At 47.9% G+C, this 17,686-nt stretch overlaps 10 protein-coding genes across 10 annotated transcripts; 4 read left to right on the forward strand and 6 right to left on the reverse strand.

The window, feature by feature from the left end:
* Positions 1-78: 78 nt before the first annotated feature.
* On the reverse strand, positions 79-252 carry HD556DRAFT_1192939 (uncharacterized protein; the record flags this gene model as incomplete). Its single annotated transcript, XM_041296219.1, has 1 exon — positions 79-252. A coding segment is annotated over one exon (174 nt), but the record flags the coding sequence as incomplete, so codon positions are not given.
* Positions 253-950: 698 nt separating this feature from the next.
* Positions 951-2,007, forward strand: HD556DRAFT_1243030 (uncharacterized protein; the record flags this gene model as incomplete). Its single annotated transcript, XM_041298336.1, has 4 exons — positions 951-1,022; positions 1,081-1,399; positions 1,458-1,498; positions 1,561-2,007. The coding sequence occupies 4 exons, from the start codon at positions 951-953 to the stop codon at positions 2,005-2,007; spliced, it is 879 nt and encodes a 292-aa protein (XP_041157008.1).
* Positions 2,008-2,223: 216 nt separating this feature from the next.
* HD556DRAFT_756249 (uncharacterized protein) lies at positions 2,224-4,239 on the reverse strand. Its single transcript, XM_041311517.1, has 14 exons — positions 4,083-4,239; positions 3,987-4,021; positions 3,823-3,935; positions 3,772-3,776; positions 3,607-3,668; positions 3,459-3,556; positions 3,322-3,401; positions 3,266-3,273; positions 3,069-3,212; positions 3,002-3,017; positions 2,903-2,945; positions 2,842-2,850; positions 2,752-2,795; positions 2,224-2,618 (listed from the first exon to the last, which is right to left on the reverse strand). The coding sequence occupies exons 1-14, from the start codon at positions 4,106-4,108 to the stop codon at positions 2,441-2,443; spliced, it is 861 nt and encodes a 286-aa protein (XP_041157009.1). The 5' UTR covers positions 4,109-4,239; the 3' UTR covers positions 2,224-2,440.
* Positions 4,240-4,960: 721 nt separating this feature from the next.
* HD556DRAFT_756205 (uracil-DNA glycosylase-like protein) lies at positions 4,961-6,490 on the reverse strand. Its single transcript, XM_041311516.1, has 7 exons — positions 6,022-6,490; positions 5,953-5,971; positions 5,804-5,883; positions 5,683-5,750; positions 5,597-5,626; positions 5,212-5,547; positions 4,961-5,156 (listed from the first exon to the last, which is right to left on the reverse strand). The coding sequence occupies exons 1-7, from the start codon at positions 6,398-6,400 to the stop codon at positions 5,052-5,054; spliced, it is 1,017 nt and encodes a 338-aa protein (XP_041157010.1). The 5' UTR covers positions 6,401-6,490; the 3' UTR covers positions 4,961-5,051.
* HD556DRAFT_1538018 (uncharacterized protein) lies at positions 6,487-7,105 on the forward strand (the record flags this gene model as incomplete). The annotated part of the gene is made up of 2 exons (XM_041309678.1): positions 6,487-6,785; positions 6,870-7,105. The coding sequence occupies exons 1-2, from the start codon at positions 6,647-6,649 to the stop codon at positions 7,103-7,105; spliced, it is 375 nt and encodes a 124-aa protein (XP_041157011.1). The 5' UTR covers positions 6,487-6,646.
* Positions 7,106-7,341: 236 nt separating this feature from the next.
* Positions 7,342-8,148, forward strand: HD556DRAFT_756886 (uncharacterized protein). The gene is made up of 3 exons (XM_041311518.1): positions 7,342-7,753; positions 7,892-8,061; positions 8,110-8,148. Exons 1-2 carry the CDS (start codon positions 7,437-7,439, stop codon positions 7,902-7,904), a joined length of 330 nt encoding a protein of 109 aa, XP_041157012.1. The 5' UTR covers positions 7,342-7,436; the 3' UTR covers positions 7,905-8,061; positions 8,110-8,148.
* Positions 7,492-11,491, forward strand: HD556DRAFT_1394987 (argonaute-like protein). The gene is made up of 20 exons (XM_041303660.1): positions 7,492-7,753; positions 7,891-8,061; positions 8,110-8,225; positions 8,279-8,342; positions 8,393-8,890; positions 8,939-9,094; positions 9,143-9,283; positions 9,339-9,364; positions 9,411-9,544; positions 9,598-9,662; positions 9,716-9,825; positions 9,877-9,892; positions 9,944-10,023; positions 10,078-10,169; positions 10,224-10,381; positions 10,431-10,518; positions 10,572-10,631; positions 10,681-10,936; positions 10,997-11,085; positions 11,141-11,491. The coding sequence occupies exons 2-20, from the start codon at positions 7,933-7,935 to the stop codon at positions 11,314-11,316; spliced, it is 2,454 nt and encodes an 817-aa protein (XP_041157013.1). The 5' UTR covers positions 7,492-7,753; positions 7,891-7,932; the 3' UTR covers positions 11,317-11,491.
* Positions 11,492-11,893: 402 nt separating this feature from the next.
* Positions 11,894-13,642, reverse strand: HD556DRAFT_1446577 (uncharacterized protein; the record flags this gene model as incomplete). Its single annotated transcript, XM_041307121.1, has 4 exons — positions 11,894-13,255; positions 13,305-13,385; positions 13,432-13,503; positions 13,565-13,642. The coding sequence occupies 4 exons, from the start codon at positions 13,640-13,642 to the stop codon at positions 11,894-11,896; spliced, it is 1,593 nt and encodes a 530-aa protein (XP_041157014.1).
* Positions 13,643-14,344: 702 nt separating this feature from the next.
* On the reverse strand, positions 14,345-15,761 carry HD556DRAFT_1394993 (uncharacterized protein). Its single transcript, XM_041303661.1, has one exon. The coding sequence runs from the start codon at positions 15,636-15,638 to the stop codon at positions 14,475-14,477; it is 1,164 nt and encodes a 387-aa protein (XP_041157015.1). The 5' UTR covers positions 15,639-15,761; the 3' UTR covers positions 14,345-14,474.
* A 53-nt stretch (positions 15,762-15,814) lies between these two features.
* HD556DRAFT_1394995 (WD40 repeat-like protein) lies at positions 15,815-17,674 on the reverse strand. The gene is made up of 8 exons (XM_041303662.1): positions 17,582-17,674; positions 17,461-17,534; positions 17,278-17,393; positions 17,061-17,220; positions 16,448-17,009; positions 16,233-16,394; positions 16,076-16,177; positions 15,815-16,026 (listed from the first exon to the last, which is right to left on the reverse strand). The coding sequence occupies exons 1-8, from the start codon at positions 17,635-17,637 to the stop codon at positions 15,993-15,995; spliced, it is 1,266 nt and encodes a 421-aa protein (XP_041157016.1). The 5' UTR covers positions 17,638-17,674; the 3' UTR covers positions 15,815-15,992.
* Between the last annotated feature and the right edge of the window lie 12 nt (positions 17,675-17,686).

Here is a 17,686-nt window from a genome sequence, read left to right on the forward strand (position 1 = left end):
TTTGGCTGACAAATAGAGCGCGGTGGTCCTGCTTTCCATAACATATAGAGTTACAACGTCTCTATCAGTCAAAAGTCGACTGGAGAGGCCATTGTATCCGAGAGACCGGCTCTGCTCTGCTTTCATCCATACCATACTGTTCTTCGGCCATGACAACTTGTCAAAAAACGTCTCTGCTCGAAGTCCTTTCAAATTTTCTTCAAGATCATTCCCCTCCAGCTCACAGAGACTTTCATCATCGGACCATTCATTTCCTGAAGGTGAGTCGGATTCATGCTCATCATCCGGCTGATGGAAATCAATACCCCCAGTGTAACCACAGTCGGAGAGATTGTCGAAATCCAAGTCTATTGGACTGAATTCTGTGCCGAGCGCTTCGGGTATGCCTGCGGACTGCGCTGATGGTGGTGAAAGAGCTTGTACAGAGGAACATGCAGAAACCAGAGGCTTATTTTTCCATCGCGCTGCGCGTGCAGCTGCGAGCCATTTGTGATTTTTCGCCATTATGAATAAGAAACAACTGACTTGGATTACTGTACCGAAAAACCGTTTACAATTTTAAAACGAAGTACTAAAACAAGTTAAGGACTCCCGGGAGTGGCATGGTAGTGGCGTATCTGAACGTCGGCATCATCGGCACCCAATTTGGCCACTGCACCACAGTAGTGGTGGCTAAGTGACGCGCACCATAGTAGCGTTCTTGAAGGGTACTTGTAAGCTCACAGGTTGCCTCTTGTTCACGTAATACTTTACTCATGCATCGTCATAGCCCATGACATACTATGTACTAATAAACGTACAGCTTTGTAAACTCCCGATTAAATGCCATAGGACTCGGTCAGCGCAACTGGCCCGTATGATTACAGCACGCTTTGGAACGAAGGACCTGGCAAAAGATATATAAACTGATGACATTTAGAATTGCAAAATCCGAAATTCAGTAACAAAACATGTCTGAAGCGCCTTTCAAGTCCTTTGCTATCGTCGGCGCAGGCCCTCACATCGGGATTCCTATCGTGAAGGTAAGCATTATTATAGTATTATCTTTGAGTGTCGTCCTTAGCCGATGACCTTTGTTAGGCATTCCTGGCCATTGGCACTCCCATTCTCGTCATCGCCCGGCCGACCTCCAAAAACACCTCTGCACTCCCTGACAATGACCCCAACCTGAAGGTTGTACATGCAGACTATACATCTGCATCTGAGGTTTCGGCAATCCTTCGTGAAAACAAAGTGGACGTCCTCATTTCTACCGTTACATTTTTTTTCGGAGGCGTAGTTGTACAGGACGTTCTTGCGGACGCTGCAAAGGAGGCGGGTGTGAAACTCTTTGTACCCAGCGAGTTCGGCGTATCACCGCCAGCAGCCGGTTTGGTTCATGAGAAGCATGCCTTTGCAGGTGAATGATTACAGCCAATGGTAGTACTTTAAGATGTAGACTCATCCTCCGTTCACAGTCTATGCGAAGTCGATTGGATTGCCCACTCTCCGTGTCTATGTAAGTCTTCATTTGTTGGTATTGCTGCAAGCATGACGCACTGAACACGATACATCCATTAGAATGGGTTATTTCATGACTTCGTTCCCTGGCTCACTGCACTCACTGAAACTGGCAAGTTTCATATCGCGAGCAAAGGAGACATGCCGGGATCCTTCACTGCGATATCCGACGTTGCAGGATATGTGGCTCATATTCTTACTACTCAACCACCATCTCGTCTACTTGATGTTGAAGTTCGCATCGAAGGACAACGTGCAACGCTCTCTGAGATTAGTGCCCTATACAAAGGCAGTGTACCTGTGGTATACTGTGATGCCCTTCCTATAGAAGGTGTACTTGCTGCGGACATCCGTACGAGCTACCAGCAGGGCTTTGATGTCGGAAGAGCAAGTTGCGGTTGGAATCCCGATACAAAGACGGATGACGCGGAATTGGCGAGCAAGGACAATTCACTGTGGGAGGGACATCGCTGGTTGACTATTGGGGAAGTTCTTGGGTTGTACTGACATGTATGTGCACGATACCTTGCAAAACTAAGTACACTTCGAGACTTACAGTAGGGGCTTTTCAATCCTATTAGTAGGATCTTTTCTGGAGCACGAAAATGTTTTTGTATCATGTGGAAATGAAGGCAACATTTGGTCGGATTCCTTGTCGATCATAATGATCGTAAGTATGGCTCGTTGTCGCCCCGGCTGCGTATTTGAGTTTGCATAGAAAATTTTCCAGGCCCAAAACGAGACAAAATTATATATCGTCAGAATGAATCAGAAATGCTGGTAGTCGGAACCGGAGCCGAAGTGTAGATGTTACGGGAAGCTCAGTCACAGTGGAGGGCCACTGACAGATGACGAAGGCGTCTTGCGGTGTACAGTAGTTCATGATCATGATCATATAACATTAGCATGTTCATTGCTGCTCTTCAGGCTACGGGTCTATTTAGTCCAACACATACGTATTAACTGGTGTAATGTACTTGTTGTTCACATGACAAGAATATCTACATCTTGGCATACAGAAACGGAGCCTGTCATCACCTTCGCAATGGCGAAATCTAAGCGATCGCAGACTGTATGCTGATACTAGTAGTAAAGACTGAGAGGCAGTAGTCGTCGTCCTGGGCAGGGACAGACAAAATACCGGAGTCCACAGATTTGTGCAGGTTAAGCATCAGCCGAGAAATGAGAGTAACGGACATGCTGGGAGGTATAGTCAAAACGCGATCAATGTTCATCGCACCAACCACTCACCAGCTAGTGAATATACCCAGACCCACATTGCCCCTAATAACCGCCTGGCCAACCGTTAAGAAATACTTAACTTTCACACAAGATGCTCACTGGTCCATACTGATTCAAGTTATGAGCGCTTTGTAACTCCACTAGTAGGATGTCGACTCACGTAGTACATCACAATGTTCGGTATATTACAGAGTGTCATGGCTCTGAAGGAATATATCAATTAGACCCACTCGAATCACGAGTTCACTGACGCCCTCACCCAAAATACATCACACCTATGTTCAGTTTATTCAGTGTTTACAATACGAAAGTAACAAACCATTTACCATCGTGAAACATGACATCAAGAATATTTCTCCTGGTGACCAGACGTAACCGCGACAAACCTCTAGATTTACAGGTCCGATAAACTGTGAGGACAAAGATGAGAGCTTCGAAGGCCAGTATGGCCACCCATGCTAGCCCCAAACCTGCAGATGGATCAAGTCATGACTTCGAGCTGTGTGACTTAGAATTCACTGACGGGCAGATCTGCAAAGACTTTTGAGTATGGTCGCAGAATGGAAGATCATGACGTACATCTCTACTGTGGATGTTGTGAAACAGCCAACTCCTGGCGAGATCGTCAAAGTCCCTGCATACTGTCCAAAGGTTGCCGCCTAGAAACGATCAGTAGACTTCAAATGGAAGAGTCCAAAATTAGATCGAACACGTACAGATACGCCTCCCGCAAGAACAATGAGGATGAATGTAACCCAAATAATCAAGCGTTTGCTACGATTGTAGAGAGCATAAGTGCGGATGATTAATATGACTGAAATTTTTCAGTCTATGAATTCTACTAGTAAAAGAAGTTGAACTTGCCGCAAATGACGAATTGTTGCAGAAAAACAAACAGCTGTCTGGCAATCGCGTATTTCGGACAGCTAAGCGTTTTTTAAACGAAAGAACAATATTCAAGAGTTAGGAGATCAAACCTCTGCGGAGATAAGTTGTGAGCCTGCCACGTATATAATGAGATGATCGAACCTGATCTGGAATGAGCGTGAAATCAACATATAAGCCATAGATATTGCCGACCAGCGCGAGATAGCGGCTGATAAGAAATGACATTGCAGACAGGGTTTTCGGACGACGCCAAATGAAGTTGATTTCGTCTGTGAGGGTTGCCATATGGTCGTACACCATAATACCTAGAACATCGTGTTATCATTCTGAGGACAAAGATAGGAAAACTCCAGTACTGTTTGCCACAAGGATGACGTACAAGTGCCTCGCCCTGGTAAATTGGAAATGTAATGTGTTAAGTCATGATCAGGATACGTACGTGTACCACTTACAGCTGCTGTTTTTCGGTGGCATCCATGCTATGCAACAAAGAAAGGGCGTGGATGATGTCTGGGGCGGTATGCAGAATTATATAATGTATGCAAACTCCGGAGGGGACAAACACGTGCAGTTAGCTCGAAAGATCGTAGACACAGTAATAGATCTTCCTCGGTCACATCAATGACCAGTGAGTCACAAGCGCATAGCTAGATGATTCATTGATTAGGCTATTTATTGCTGAAACGCAAGGAATCAAGTTCGGGCCGTTCCAGGATCATTATCGCTGGCACAGCGCTGGCAATGCCTGCTATGCGGCATGATGACATGTCGATCTGCGAGAACAAAGTTATGGACATTAACGTTCCACGTTGAACTTCGAAACTTCAGTACGCGCCTTGCGTCCTTACCTGGCGTGGAGTTACGGACAAAGTGGTGAATATAACATCCGAGATGCTTGTTACAGGCCGGTTTCAGCCCATTCTTCCATTTCAGGCAGCGGCGGCTCTAGTTCTTGAATTTGCATCGATACCATTATGTCCCTTTCGTAGCAGATAACGCAGTAAATATGGGGTCGCTCCAAACCAGGCTCAAATTTAGAAACACGTACTCAAGGAAGACAACATCGATGGATCTTCTGGTTCCTCGTGCGAGTTGGTTTGTTCCTTCGGCGATAAGCCTCAGACTGTTATTGGTGCACGTATCATACCGATATTGCCATCGTGCTAATCTTAGCGCACCCGTTTACGCTCGAAGTCTCTCGTACACAAAGTGTGGTGGCACGGCCAAACCGCGACGCTGACAAAGTATTATATTTGAAGGACAGTATTGTGCAGGTAGATATGGGTCCATGGGTACTGCCCATGGGTGGCGATAAATTTATGCCATCCATCGTAGTAAGTGATGATTGGCTGCCTCTGAAAATAAAAGCGGTGCACACGGTGATGATCGGATGCATCGAAATGGCTTTCATAGATTATGGATCATGCGGAAATGGCGATGCATTTCATTTCTGATGTATCCAATTCTGATTGCGGCTGATCAACCAAACTCTTCAACTGAGCAAAAAGCTTGACTTTAGCAGGGAGCTGTACAAAGTATCAAAAATCAAGTAAATTTATGAAATGACATTGTAATCCTGACCTGATATTGTGTTACAAGGCCTGACGTGCTAGGAACCACGAATAATAACGTTTCGCTTATGTTCGAAGAGGTATCGCTGACAGGATCTGCGATAGTCGGATAGCATAGCTTGAATGGTTGTAATCCAACGTTCTTCTCTGACGCCCAGGATGCTTTTGACGCGCCTGACGATCCAGAGGCCTTGGATGGTCCGGTCGTCATCTGCAAAAGTGCCTTTTGGAGTATCTCCCAGTTGGATATACCGACGAGACAGAGAAATCTAGGGCGGTGGAGTGCGAGCTTGCTGAGTAGGATAGGTACAGACGAGACACGCTCTGAACAGGACAGTTCTGATGCCTGAGATTTACACATTAGCACGCAGTTGAAAGACGAGTACTGTGCCAACCTCCGAGGATGGTCTGTCAACGAGATCTGTCTACGATTGAAATACGTCAGTTTGGGTAGTAGACATAGTGAATATTTTAAGCTGACTAAACCAATATTGAATGTTTTTGGTAAGGAAGAATCCTCCGAGGGTGGCAGTAGCCTAGGTGTAAACCCTAAGAATTCTATAATCAAGAACTTCTCTTGGTCATCGATGGAGACGACATACCAGATTGGTGAAGACACTTCCAGAAATGATTCGACGGGTGGGCAAAGTGGTGTCCTCTCTTGGCGGACATACAACCTGGACTAAGAATGATATGGATGTTACAATGGCCCTATCAGAAGCTTGCATGATGCAAAAGATACTCAGCCTACTTGATTCCACAGAAAACGACTACACAGAACACCTTAGTCAAAATTTGGAATGATGAGTTTATTACACACCGTCGAGCCCGTAGGCTAGATAATCTGTGAGGGGTGATAAATGGGCATACGCTTCCGGTGGAGCATATCCGCGCTTGAGCTTTTTGGCGGCATTCTTGGACAGAATTGCATTGGGTGCCTTTCGCTTACCCTTTCCAGGTGATGTTGAATTATTCAAGGCATCGACGTGGCACTTGACTTCTGGCTTTCGAGATTTCACGGTCGCAGCAACTCTGAAGGAACGTCGCAAGGTTGGTAGCTCGGAACTATGGACCGTAGCGACTGCGGAATCGAGCTGTGGTTGGCATGGGGTTGAGATTAATGTAAATTTGGAAATAGATTCCCTGAATTTCTCTGTAACGGACGCGTTTTCGTCATCGCGGTCTTTCTCGAAAGACATCTGGAGCAATCCCTGGAAGAGGAGCCTCAAGCTTAAGTGACGAGTGGCTCGTGAGAACTTTATAGCGGAGAACTTTATAGCGGAGAACTATTCGATCGTTGCGCAAACAGTCGTTCAACATTTTGGTTATGTACGAGCTAGTTCTCTTTGCAGACTCCGTAAAGCAGAATTAATGGACCGCGGACCCGTTCGGCGGTATTGTATGCAAGAACACTTCCATGGACATCTAAACGCCCAGCGTCGCGCATGGCCGTCGCCCACGCCAAATTCAGAAATGCACTCAGCAGTTTTGGAGTCTGGAGCCCCAGCTGCTTGATCGCACAGCCGAGGTATCCCGAAAGATTACTTCACCTGTCTCTGTGTGTACGGATGCGTCACTTTCGCAGTAAGTTCCAGAGACAACATCTCAACGTCGCGACCATTATCCATCATAGTTCATACCTTTGATCATAGGTTCGTGCACCCTCAGGCTTTGACAGGCCGCTAGGCAAAGAATCTGGCCCTGCCAATGCCGTGCTGCTGGATAACGGCAAGATGTCGATATGGCTTTTTTTAAGTGTGGAGAGTCGATGGAATCCTGTGCAAGATTATCGCATAATGCTGCGCCCCTGCATTGAGCGGTCCGAGGTCCTCATACATATGATGTCTTATACCGGCGCAGCAGGCATCGACAACTCAAGATTGAAGAAGTCTATGACTCAGTAGATTGTCGTTTCCAAAAGCGAACTCCACATGACCTGCTACAAAGAAAGTTATTCGATCCGATTTGATTCAAATCAAGTAGTTCTCATCCCATGTCCCGGTTCATAGTCGGCGATAACATAGAAGTCGCTGAGAGAGTTGCATCATGAGGTCGGCACGAGGCAACGTGTTCGCCCTAGGTTCCATGCCGATGCTAATGTATGATTATGTATATTTGAAACGGAGCCTTTGTATCGAACCATGCGACTAAAGTCGAACAAACAAAGCCACTCCTTCAAGGTTTCACGCTTTATTGTTTAGTTATCAGTTTCTCTCTTCTACTTGTACTTCAATCATGCCACCAAAAGCAGCACCCGGACAGCCTCGTGGAGGCGGTGTAGGCGGTGTAGGCGGCGGCGGCGGCGGCGGCGGCAGAGGTGGTCGTGGCGGTGGTCGCGGCGGCCCTCGCGGTGGACCACCTCCTCGCGGCGGCCCAGCTGGGGGAAGAACAGTTCATGCTCCCACTGGTCCCGCCGCTCTGCCTGGAAGCCATGTTCAGGCCGTGGGGGTAAAACGACCTGGATATGGAACGGCAGGCAGAGCAGTGACCGTATTCTCCAACTTCTTCAAGATAAGTCTCCCAGAAAGCGTTATCCATCACTACGACGGTTGGTATTGGCTCTTTTCAAATCTCGTCTCTTTGTCTGATTTCATCCATTTTTCTTTTTTTACGATACAGTGGGTAAGTGCTGAAGTTAATGATTCTCTGTGTGACTTGCTGTTGATAATCGCATCGATCTATGTGATCAGTGATCTCGCCTGATGAGAAGGTACTTCCAGCACGCTTAAACATGGACTTGATCCATCACCTTCAAACTATCGATGCCGTCGATGTCTTTACACCCCGGGCCGTCTACGATGGGCGAAAGAACCTCTTCGCCCCCAGGGAACTGCCTTTCGGTCCACAGAACAGCCAAGAGGTGTGCGCATCCGATATGCTACTATACTCATCACTTACATCTATGTAGTTTGATGTATGCCTCTCCGATGACCCCAATCGCGGAAGCCCAGGAGAGAACACGGGGGGCCGCGGTCCCAAGGTGTACAAGATCAGACTGACGAAAGTCGCACAAATCAACCCTGAGTAGGTTATTTTACCTTTCTAAACGCCACATTACTGGAATTTGCCTTCGTTAGAGTCCTACAACGCTTTATTCTTGGACAGCAGTCACATGACAACAGTGTTTTGACCGCCTTGACGGTAGGTATTTTTGTAAGGGATGCTCGAATCGATGATTGACGTCGAAACAGGCATTGAATGTTGTCGTCCGTATGGAACCGACCATGAAGTACCCCTTTAATGTTCGGTCATTCTTCACCGACCGGGAGACTAAGGATATCGGTTCCGGCCTTGTCTTATGGCGTGGATACTTCCAATCAGTGAGGCCCGCAATCGGACAACTGCTCGTGAACGTTGATATCTCGACTGGAACGATGTATAAGTCTGGAGCACTGATGGATGTCTGTCTCGAGTTTTTAGGTAGACCTGGGCAACACGCGTTGCTCAGCCCGCGAAGCGGTTTGCCCGATCGTGAGCGAATCCGCTTGCAACGTTTTATTTCAGGCATCCGAGTTAAAACAACATACGCCGGGGAAAACAAAACCCCCCGCGTCGTCAAGAAATTGAGCAGCGCAGGCGCTGCAGATTTAAGTTTCACCTTGCGGGATGGAACTAGTAGGACCGTGGCTCAGTATTTCCAAACGATCCTGAACCGTCCTCTGAGGTTCCCGAATAATCTTTGCATTGAGGTATGTCTGTTCGCAGGGGGTCTTGAAACATCTTATCGGGATTTGTAGGTTGGCAGTGGTGCCTTGATCCCTGTGGAACTATGCACGATTCCACCAGGTCAAATCATGCGGAAGCAGGTTCCACCTGAGAAAACAAAGGACGTTCTGGAATTCGCTACAAAGCGACCTGAAGCCCGCCTCGCTAGTATTACAAACGGTCTTTCGGTATGACCTTCGTCATTTACAGCGCGTTATACTCAGCAGTCTTGTTAGGTCCTTCAATATGGTCAGTCGGAATACGTGCGCCAGTTCGGCATGCACGTCGAAGATACTACTGGACCACTTACCGTAATGGCGCGGGTCTTGCAACCGCCGAAACTGAAGTACGGCCCAGGTAGTGCACAGCCGACCATTGTCAGTATTATAGTTTGTTTGCATTGCTGCGTACTGATCTTCTCCTGTTCTTTAGACACCAAGTAACGGCGCGTGGAATATGTAAGTGTTGTCATACGATATCTCTTCGTTGCTCATAGGTTTCCAGGATCGATAAACGATTCTTCAGACCTGCAGCTATTGACAGGTGGATCGTGGTAGTTTACGAGAGGCAGCAGCGGTTTAACCCACAGGCTGCACAAGACATGATCGATGGCATGTTGAGGAGTTTCAGAGACGTTGGTCAGTGGCTCATATGATAATATATCAGGTCAAATTTTGACACATTCGAACAGGTATCCGTATCACCGACGATAAGCCGATGGTAACTTGGCAAAACGGTCAAGGCCGGATTGCGGACGTAAGTGGTGTTCTGCAAAGACTGCTTGAATCTGACTCGAACATCTACTTCAGCAACTGCGTGCCGCTGGCACTGAGTGTTTCCAAAGGACGAAACAGCGCCCACAACTCATCGTTGTAGTGCTTCCCGAGAACGGCAATGACATTTACACTGCGGTTAAACAGTAAGTTCCTTGGCCTTGTGTTGTATCAATGACTCATGACCTTCTGTATAGTTTCGGGGACATTACAGTAAGATTGCTTTATGGACCCGTTATATGACCTCTGAAATTATGACTTTAGGTCGGTGTTGCGACCCAATGCCTAAAGAGTCAGAAGTGCTTCCGTGCAAAACCGCAATATTACGCGAACGTCTGCCTTAAGTACGTAATTGTTAATCGAACACTAAATTTCGTTTTGATGTTTTACTCCTTCAGGGTCAACGTTAAGCTGGGTGGTATCAATACTATTCCAGATCCTCAGTCTGTCTCTGTTCTTACCGATCCTCGTAACCCCACCATCGTCATGGGTAAGCCCCATTGTTGATTTTTTCAATCTTAAAGTCAAACAGTTTACCTACCAGGTGCCGACGTGATTCATCCTGCGCCTGGCTCTGATGGGCGTCCTTCATTCACGGCACTCGTCGGCAACGTTGATTCTGATACCGCGAAATACATCGCTACAAGCCGTGTTCAAGCCTCTCGGGTTGAGATCATCGAAGATCTCCAGGACATGGCAAAGGTGAGCATTTTTTCCGTATAACTTGCTTTCACTAATTGCGCACTCTTAGCACGTCCTGAGTATGTACATGAAGTATCGCCAGTTCGCGGAGAAGAAGACGGGGAATCTTGCCCCCACGCGTCTCATCTTCTACAGAGGTTCGTTGCAGAAGCCATTCATACCCTTTCCATATGCTGAGCATACAACGTAGATGGTGTTTCTGAAGGTCAATTCAAGCAAGTTCTTGATTCTGAACTTAAGGCGATCAAAGGCAAGTTCGTGTTACTTTTGGGACTGTCGAAATCTGACAACCTATTCAGACGCTTGCGCGGAGTTGAAGATCAACCCAAAGATCACAATCATCGTGGTTGCGAAACGTCACCACGTTCGCTTCTTCCCATCTGGCTCAGGGTCGAATGAACAGGATAAGAGCGGCAACTGCCTCGCAGGCACTGTTGTCGACCAGGTTGTTGCCCACCCCACGGAATTCGATTGGTATCTGCAGAGCCACGGCGGTCTGCTCGGTACGAGTCGCCCCGCGCACTACAATGTTCTCTACGATGAGAACGAATTTAGGTGACTCACCTGCAAGTTCCTATGTGGTGGATTGTATGCTGACAATGGCTATGCATCTAGCGCCGATGGTTTGCAATCTCTTTCTTTCGCTTTGTGCCATGTGTATGCACGGTCAACTCGCTCTGTTTCAATCCCCGCCCCTGTGTACTGTAAGTCCATGTCCAAGGCGCTCGCCGGCAACGACGTGACTGAACTATTCATCAGATGCAGATATTGTCTGCTCACGCGCAAAGAATCACTACGACCCTCAAGGGAATGTTGATTTCTCTGATTCTGCGACACAGCTCGACACAGCTCAGGCTGAGGGCGCCTTGGAGGCGTACAAACGTGGATTCAAGCCCTTACATGCCAACATGGCAAGTTTGATGTACTTCTCTTGAACACTGTTGCTTTACCTACTTAATCACCTCGAAGCAAATAACGGAATCTTTTCTTTTCTGTGACCGTGTATGATCCAGTTCTTCTAACTAGTAGTGTCTCATGATAACCCCACCTCTGTAAAAAATACGTACGTTGCACGAATACCATTGGGACCTGTATTGCTTGACGTATTATGTTCGGACTGATGACTGTAACGCTGCGATATTCGTCGCACACAAGCGCTGGGCAAGAGCGCTTAAGTGAAGCTAGTGTTTTTACAATACAGGGTGGTAGTGAGACGATGAGACACGACGACCTGAAGCCCTTATACGATACCATTAATACGCGCAACGAGAAGAAATGGTAAATGGTTAGATCGAAATGATCGGCGAAATCAAAGAGAGAATTCGAAAGAAATGTATCCACAATGTACCTTGATGACGTAGACCGTAGAATTTAGTGAAGACGCAACCCAGTAAAGCTTTGGACTCAATTTCTGCACGTCAAGTCTTACTACCAGCGTCCGTCGTACACGAGTCACCCCCCGAAGCATAGGAAAGAAGTTGATCATCCGCCCCGTGAGGCCATGGTTTTGCCCTATAGCCAAACCGACGTCAGAGTCCTCCGCAGCTTGCTCTTTGTGCGTATGGTCACAAGGTTAGGTGTCGTAACCTTGTGCCAACCAGCATATGGGTTACGAGGGTCTGGGCGAAGCAACACACAAAGATGCTCCTGCTCCGGCTGAAGAATGCCATCTCCACTGGTATCGTAGCACCAGTAATCCACGACTCCCGCAGAATAGTTGGAGTACGCGTCGGTTTGGACGTCATCGGTGTCAATCTTCTCGTAAACGGTCACCTCTTGTTGTGACAAGTCGACAAGGAACACTTGAATTTGTAACCCGCGCTTGGTCATAACGATGTTCCGATCGCCGCGCCACACTGTGGATGGCAGAAGAGCGTCGTTGCTATCCACAGGATTAAGGGGACGGTAACCTCTCGGCGATTCTGGGAATGCAGGGCTGTCGGAAGAACTTGGTCCTGCCCAAGCGAAGATCTGCCATTGATCGCACTTGAGGATGATCGCCTCCATCAGTCTGTAAAACGCCCGTTTCCCCTCTCCATATGCTACCATCATGCTCACGTCGAAGATTCCGATGAGGGAGTAAGCGACATCTTCGATGCGTGTAGTTGTCCGAGTAGAGGCCCACATCATCTTTTCATGGACGTTGCGTATGCCTGGCTGGAAATGGCGTAGGTCGTCGAGAGGTATCCTCGTGGCACGCGAGAGCACACCCATGACCTCTAAATTTTCCTTGTCATTGAGGTTACTGGTAAGCGGCTCCCAGTTTCTGACGTAAAACTTCATCCTCCATGGCGCAAGCAGCTCTTGCAGAGTCCACCCGCGGGTGAACCATACATCTTCGTGAAGATCATCGACCGACGTGCTATCAGCGAGGTATGCGATGCAGACATAGGCATCACGATACCACTTAAACATCGACCGGATGGCCTCTTCGAGCTCGGTGCTGCTGTCCTTGTTGATGCAGCATGTATCGGACCATGCCAATCGGCACCCGAACTCGTTGGCTTTCTCGCAGAACTTCACGAGTTTTTCATAACCGTACGGTCTAAAAGATTTCAAGATGTCGGAGAAGGTGGGTTCGCCGGTGTCTAGCCAACGGTGCGAGAGGACAGCGAATTTCAGAGTATCCTTGACGATATCTCTGATTGCGTCCTCCCTCTCAGCTGTAGGGCATGATTCCCTCAAATCGACAAGACGACTGTGGATAGCCTCCTCCGTGATCAAGGCAACCTCTTTGCGGAACATTTGCTTCACTTCATTGCGGCCGACAAGTCTTTTGTCTGGCACGTAAATGAGGTACGTGGGCAGTTCATTTTGCACATATGTACTGAATATGCGCATAACCTCGGGAATTGCAGACTTAGTGGAAGAGTTCTATCATGAACCATGAGCCAGGTGTGACAAAGTGAGAAGCAACACTAACCGGGAGATCTGGGCCACTCCTATCGTTGGGGTTTTTGGGTGGAAGGTTGACTCTAAGGCCTTTGATGCCCAGCGTAGGCGGCTAGCAGAAGGTTAGAAATGTAACACCAGCCGACACAACCTCGTACAGTTATCTGTCCCTGAGGAAAAATATCGCGGACATCATCGATGACCTCTCGCTTCAACTTGTGGAATTTTGCCTTTCAAAATACATTTCTCCATAAGACAGTGTAATTTCCACTTCAGCAACGTTACCCTCACCTTGAGTGCCATTTGGTCATTGTCCTCCATGGTGATATCCATCACCTGGTGCACAAGGTCTTCGAAGAAGTTGCCCATTTCAGTCGAACTGAGGCGAGCGGTCTGGTGAAGGTTCTAAGAAAGAAAGGGAACGATGGTCACGTCGATGAAAGAGGTTTCACTCCTCGTTATATAGCACAGGTTTTCTGTGATCCTGTGTATGTAGTGCAAACCATAACCCTCAACCCGTGATGTACCGTGCTGCAGCATCGCTTGAGCATCGCATTGAGTTTCGAAGATTTGCTCATTGCGGTGAGCTTCGAATGGGCCTGCTGGAAACTTTATCCAGAACCCCTGAGTTACATATTTTGGGGACGGCATATTGCACAGATAGCTCTGACCAGTACATATTAGTTTGGAATCAAGTTGCGTCCTTCAGTGATCGTCACATTGCAACGTACCTTAGAAGTCACTGCCTCACTGCTGTATGCGGTTATGCCCCAGATCTCCTATAGCTTTGGGCACGAACCCCAAAACGTGTCAAAACTGAGCTAGTCGTTTCGAGATCTGCGCTGGGCACTGTATGGTAGTGATTACGAGATGGAAGTAGAAGATGGTCCATTAAACTGAGTTCCGGTCCTTAACATATGTCAAGTGTTCTTAGCACGCGCATCGGTCAGATTCTTGCGCGATCTCCACTGGCATAAACAGCACAAACCCAATTTTCCCTTCACGAAGGTAGATAACGCTCTCGTAACTTGTTTAGCGAGTCGTCAAGCGTTCTCTCGGACTAAGATGCAAGCTCAAAGCATCTAAAAAAACACTGATATCATAGCATAAATCCCATCCACAGAACAATATAAGTATCCATACATGATAAATGTAGATGTGCATACCAAAAAATAAAGCACACTGTTGTTTACACTCCCAATCACGACTGAGCAGCCTCTCGGCTAGCGAGGAACACACCCATCTCTCTCGTTTTCCCTCTTGCGCTCGACAGTCCAACGCTTGGAAATCCCCGTACATCCTCTCCCTCAATGGCGTGCCCCATGCGCTCATGGGGGACAGGGAATGCAGCAACGGCTGGAGACACAGAAATGGACGGTGCGGGAGTATAAGGTGCCGTGGACTGTGATGCTGTTGAAGACGAGAGGGGCGAGAAGCGTTTTGACGTGCGGTGTTTTGACTTTTTGGCTGAGTTGGGCAGCTGCATTTCGGTCTGTGGGTATGACGGTGGGACAGCTTGTGCCAGCTCAGGCTGATGATGGTTGTAATGTAAATTTGCATCTCCGTTGGAGACCGACGCAGATGTCCGAGAGCGAGAATCTGAACCCGAACCACTCCAAACAGAATGGCGTTTCTTGCGGGTGTACAACTCCCCGCCAAGGTCAGCATCGTCGACATCCTCAGAGCCTTCTCCTTCTCCTCCTACGGCTGACAATTCTTCTTGTCCCCGCACAAATGGCCCAAATTCACTGGCTGGCAGCGAGGGTATCGCGGATTCCCCACTGCCTTGGAACCCCTCGAAACCACTCTCTTTGACAAGAGAGTTACCATTGAGTGAGAGTAAAGTAGACATGCGCTCTCGCTCCTTGCGCTCCCTGCGCCGTGCCTTCCTCTCTGCCTTCCGCTGTGCTTCTTCATCACGTCTATGCTGCTCGGCTTCTGCACGGTCTGGAGACGACAGGCGAGCAATAGTCGATGCATCCAGCGGTGCTGCATCCGAGTCTAGCGTGGATGATGATGCAGTGCCAAGTGCTCTCCTCCTCCATCCTCGTTCGTCTTCATCGTCCGAAAGGTAAATCGGCGGGCGGCCGAATAACGTGTACCCAAAGAGTGTCAGCGAGAATGCAGGGCGCTTTCGAGGCTTTCTCCGGCCAGCACCGATGTTTGAGTGCAGAGAGAGCGTTTCTATTTCTGTGTTTGTGTCACGCAAGAGCCCTTCGAGTTCGTTTGATGGCGACCTATGGGTTCTGGCATCGCTATGGGCATTATCATTGGAGTTGACAGGCGCTATGCTACTAAAGCATGGCATGCACGAGGCCAAAGCAGCTCGTATGCTGTCCTTGTAGGAGAAATTGTCCACAGCCATGAGTTTGATTCAGACAGTTGCGGTGACAGTGTGAGGGTATAATTTTCCGGTATAACGCCAGCGCAATGTGTGTAAGTCAACAAATAGGTTCCGCCGAGAGGTCGTGGTCATAGTCGTAACAACTCCGGCCTGCCACAGGCCCAGAAAAGCACAAACACGTGTAACGCCGAATTTGACCTCAATTATTGATTCAAAACGGTGAGAACACCGCCGTTAACTTCAAAACAAGTCGAATAGAAAAGTACAGCTGTTCTTGTATAGTAAGTACTTCTCATTCAACTAAGCTGTGAGTACATTATACAAGGCGACACTCGAACTTCAAGCCATCCATGCGAAGAGAACAGAAGAGAAACATCACTCCATACCAGCCGAATCAGGGTCGAGCAAGCTGTTACTTGGGGTTAGCTCTGCCAATGAAATGCACATGAAAAGCTCACCTATACTGTTTCATTAGGGAACACTCACCACCGTTCTCCAGATCAATGTTGTACGAGTAGAAATAGCCCTCAGACGAGATGACCATGACCTGTGGTAGTGTTCTGTACTAAATATGAGAAAACTACGGCAGGAGCAAAGAAACGTATTTGATCATACCCGCTGAGCGCAACAATGCATCTTGCTCCACTTGTCGGCAGCCGCAGGAATGCAAAGTCACGAGATGGTTCCCACATCTCGGTCAATGTATTAGGGAGATAGCCCCCAACTGAATGCGACAGACTCTTGGTCATTTGCAACGACTTGCGACGAAGACTCAAGCTAGACAACATCAGAAATAAATTTTAGACTGCGAAAGAATACAATCAACGTACGAAACACCGCTCTTCTTGCGTTCGTCTGCGAATGCTTCATACCCTCCATCCATCCCTGCGGACCCCTCCCTGCCGTCAATGGACTCCGGCGGGCTAGACAGGGCATCATTCTTCTTACTGGACGAGGACGAAGAAGCTTTTTGATGGCCAAGTTTGAAGATGTGTACCGTGTCATGTGCCGAGCTGACAGCAAGCAAAGATGACACCACATTGAAGTTAATCGAATATATTCGTGCCTCGCGTGTCCCCCGACGAAATTGGTACAATTTCTCTGCTCCAGGGATGCTCCAAACCCGGATGACAGTGCCCTTGTCGGATGCAGTCGCAAGCATAGTACCTGTTGAATTGATGGAAAGAAAAGAGATTGGTGATTTGTGCGCCTGGATTACATTAGCAACTGTCAATGTTCGTGTGGAGAAGAGGAGAACGTCGCCAGATTGGTGACTGGATGATGGAGCCTGTGACGTAGAAGCCTGACTAGGCGATTGAGTTGTAGGGGAAGGGACAGGAGAAGGATAAGCAAGGTAGGAATTGTCAGCGGATGGTGAGAGGGCACATGTTGCTGGCACAGCTCAGCTGTAGATTGTTGGTGAGCGGTAGGTAGCGCGCTCACCTTCTGGGTTGGGTGTAGTCTCTATGATGTGCAGAAGACGCATGTTGGATATATCATAAATATATATTTCGACTTCCAACACAATGACGAGGGTTTTCCTGTTCAGTTTGACAGAAAGGATGGAGGACGGGAACAACAGTTCGCAGATCATGGATTGTCGCTGTCAGTGTGAAGAGATGTCATTCCGATTTACATAGACACTTAAAGGAATATGCACCTTTGTATTGACAATTTGTAGTTTTCGTGGGCTAGACTGGGGTTGATCAGCGGCACCGACTAGCGCAATGAGTGAAGTGCAGAAGAGCATTTCAACGATGCCACGTGCGCCGTCATCTAAGCATAAGATATTCCTGCCACTTCAGTGTCCACATCACCAGTACAAGACATGACAAAGACGCACTCATCGTGTAGACTCTCCCGAATGGATCACAGTTAGTTATGCTGTACCCCTTCCGAGTTCCAACAGATATGCATCTAAAACGCGGTTCGAGATAGCGCTTCTTTATACGTCTAAGACTTACGAGAAATCTTGGTTGAAGTTAGCGAAGAGCATATTGGCGTTTGACTTCTCTGCCATGGTAGCGGAATGAGGAATGAGGCGTAATGTGCTTTGGTGGCAGCGCTAT

Source organism: Suillus plorans (genome assembly GCF_016647745.1).
Source record: "Suillus plorans strain S12 chromosome Unknown HD556scaffold_54, whole genome shotgun sequence".
Taxonomy (NCBI): domain Eukaryota; kingdom Fungi; phylum Basidiomycota; class Agaricomycetes; order Boletales; family Suillaceae; genus Suillus; species Suillus plorans.

Coding starts and splice junctions, on each gene's coding strand:
- HD556DRAFT_756249 (XM_041311517.1), bottom strand. CDS start 4,108: ATGGATGCCACCGAAAAACAGCAGCT. Junction 4,022..4,082: donor GCCACCGAAAAACAGCAGCT/GTAAGTGGTACA, acceptor CCAATTTACCAG/GGCGAGGCACTTGTACGTCA. Junction 3,936..3,986: donor CGTCATCCTTGTGGCAAACA/GTACTGGAGTTT, acceptor ACGATGTTCTAG/GTATTATGGTGTACGACCAT.
- HD556DRAFT_756205 (XM_041311516.1), bottom strand. CDS start 6,400: ATGTCTTTCGAGAAAGACCGCGATGACGAAAACGCGTCCGTTACAGAG. Junction 5,627..5,682: donor AAACATTCAATATTGGTTTA/GTCAGCTTAAAA, acceptor TTTCAATCGTAG/ACAGATCTCGTTGACAGACC. Junction 5,157..5,211: donor GCCTTGTAACACAATATCAG/GTCAGGATTACA, acceptor TACTTTGTACAG/CTCCCTGCTAAAGTCAAGCT.
- HD556DRAFT_756886 (XM_041311518.1), top strand. CDS start 7,437: ATGCCACCAAAAGCAGCACCCGGACAGCCTCGTGGAGGCGGTGTAGGC.
- HD556DRAFT_1394987 (XM_041303660.1), top strand. CDS start 7,933: ATGGACTTGATCCATCACCTTCAAACTATCGATGCCGTCGATGTCTTT. Junction 9,095..9,142: donor GTATTACAAACGGTCTTTCG/GTATGACCTTCG, acceptor CAGTCTTGTTAG/GTCCTTCAATATGGTCAGTC. Junction 10,632..10,680: donor TGAACTTAAGGCGATCAAAG/GCAAGTTCGTGT, acceptor CAACCTATTCAG/ACGCTTGCGCGGAGTTGAAG.
- HD556DRAFT_1394993 (XM_041303661.1), bottom strand. CDS start 15,638: ATGGCTGTGGACAATTTCTCCTACAAGGACAGCATACGAGCTGCTTTG.
- HD556DRAFT_1394995 (XM_041303662.1), bottom strand. CDS start 17,637: ATGGCAGAGAAGTCAAACGCCAATATGCTCTTCGCTAACTTCAACCAA. Junction 17,221..17,277: donor TACAAATTGTCAATACAAAG/GTGCATATTCCT, acceptor TCACACTGACAG/CGACAATCCATGATCTGCGA. Junction 17,010..17,060: donor GACTACACCCAACCCAGAAG/GTGAGCGCGCTA, acceptor GAGCTGTGCCAG/CAACATGTGCCCTCTCACCA.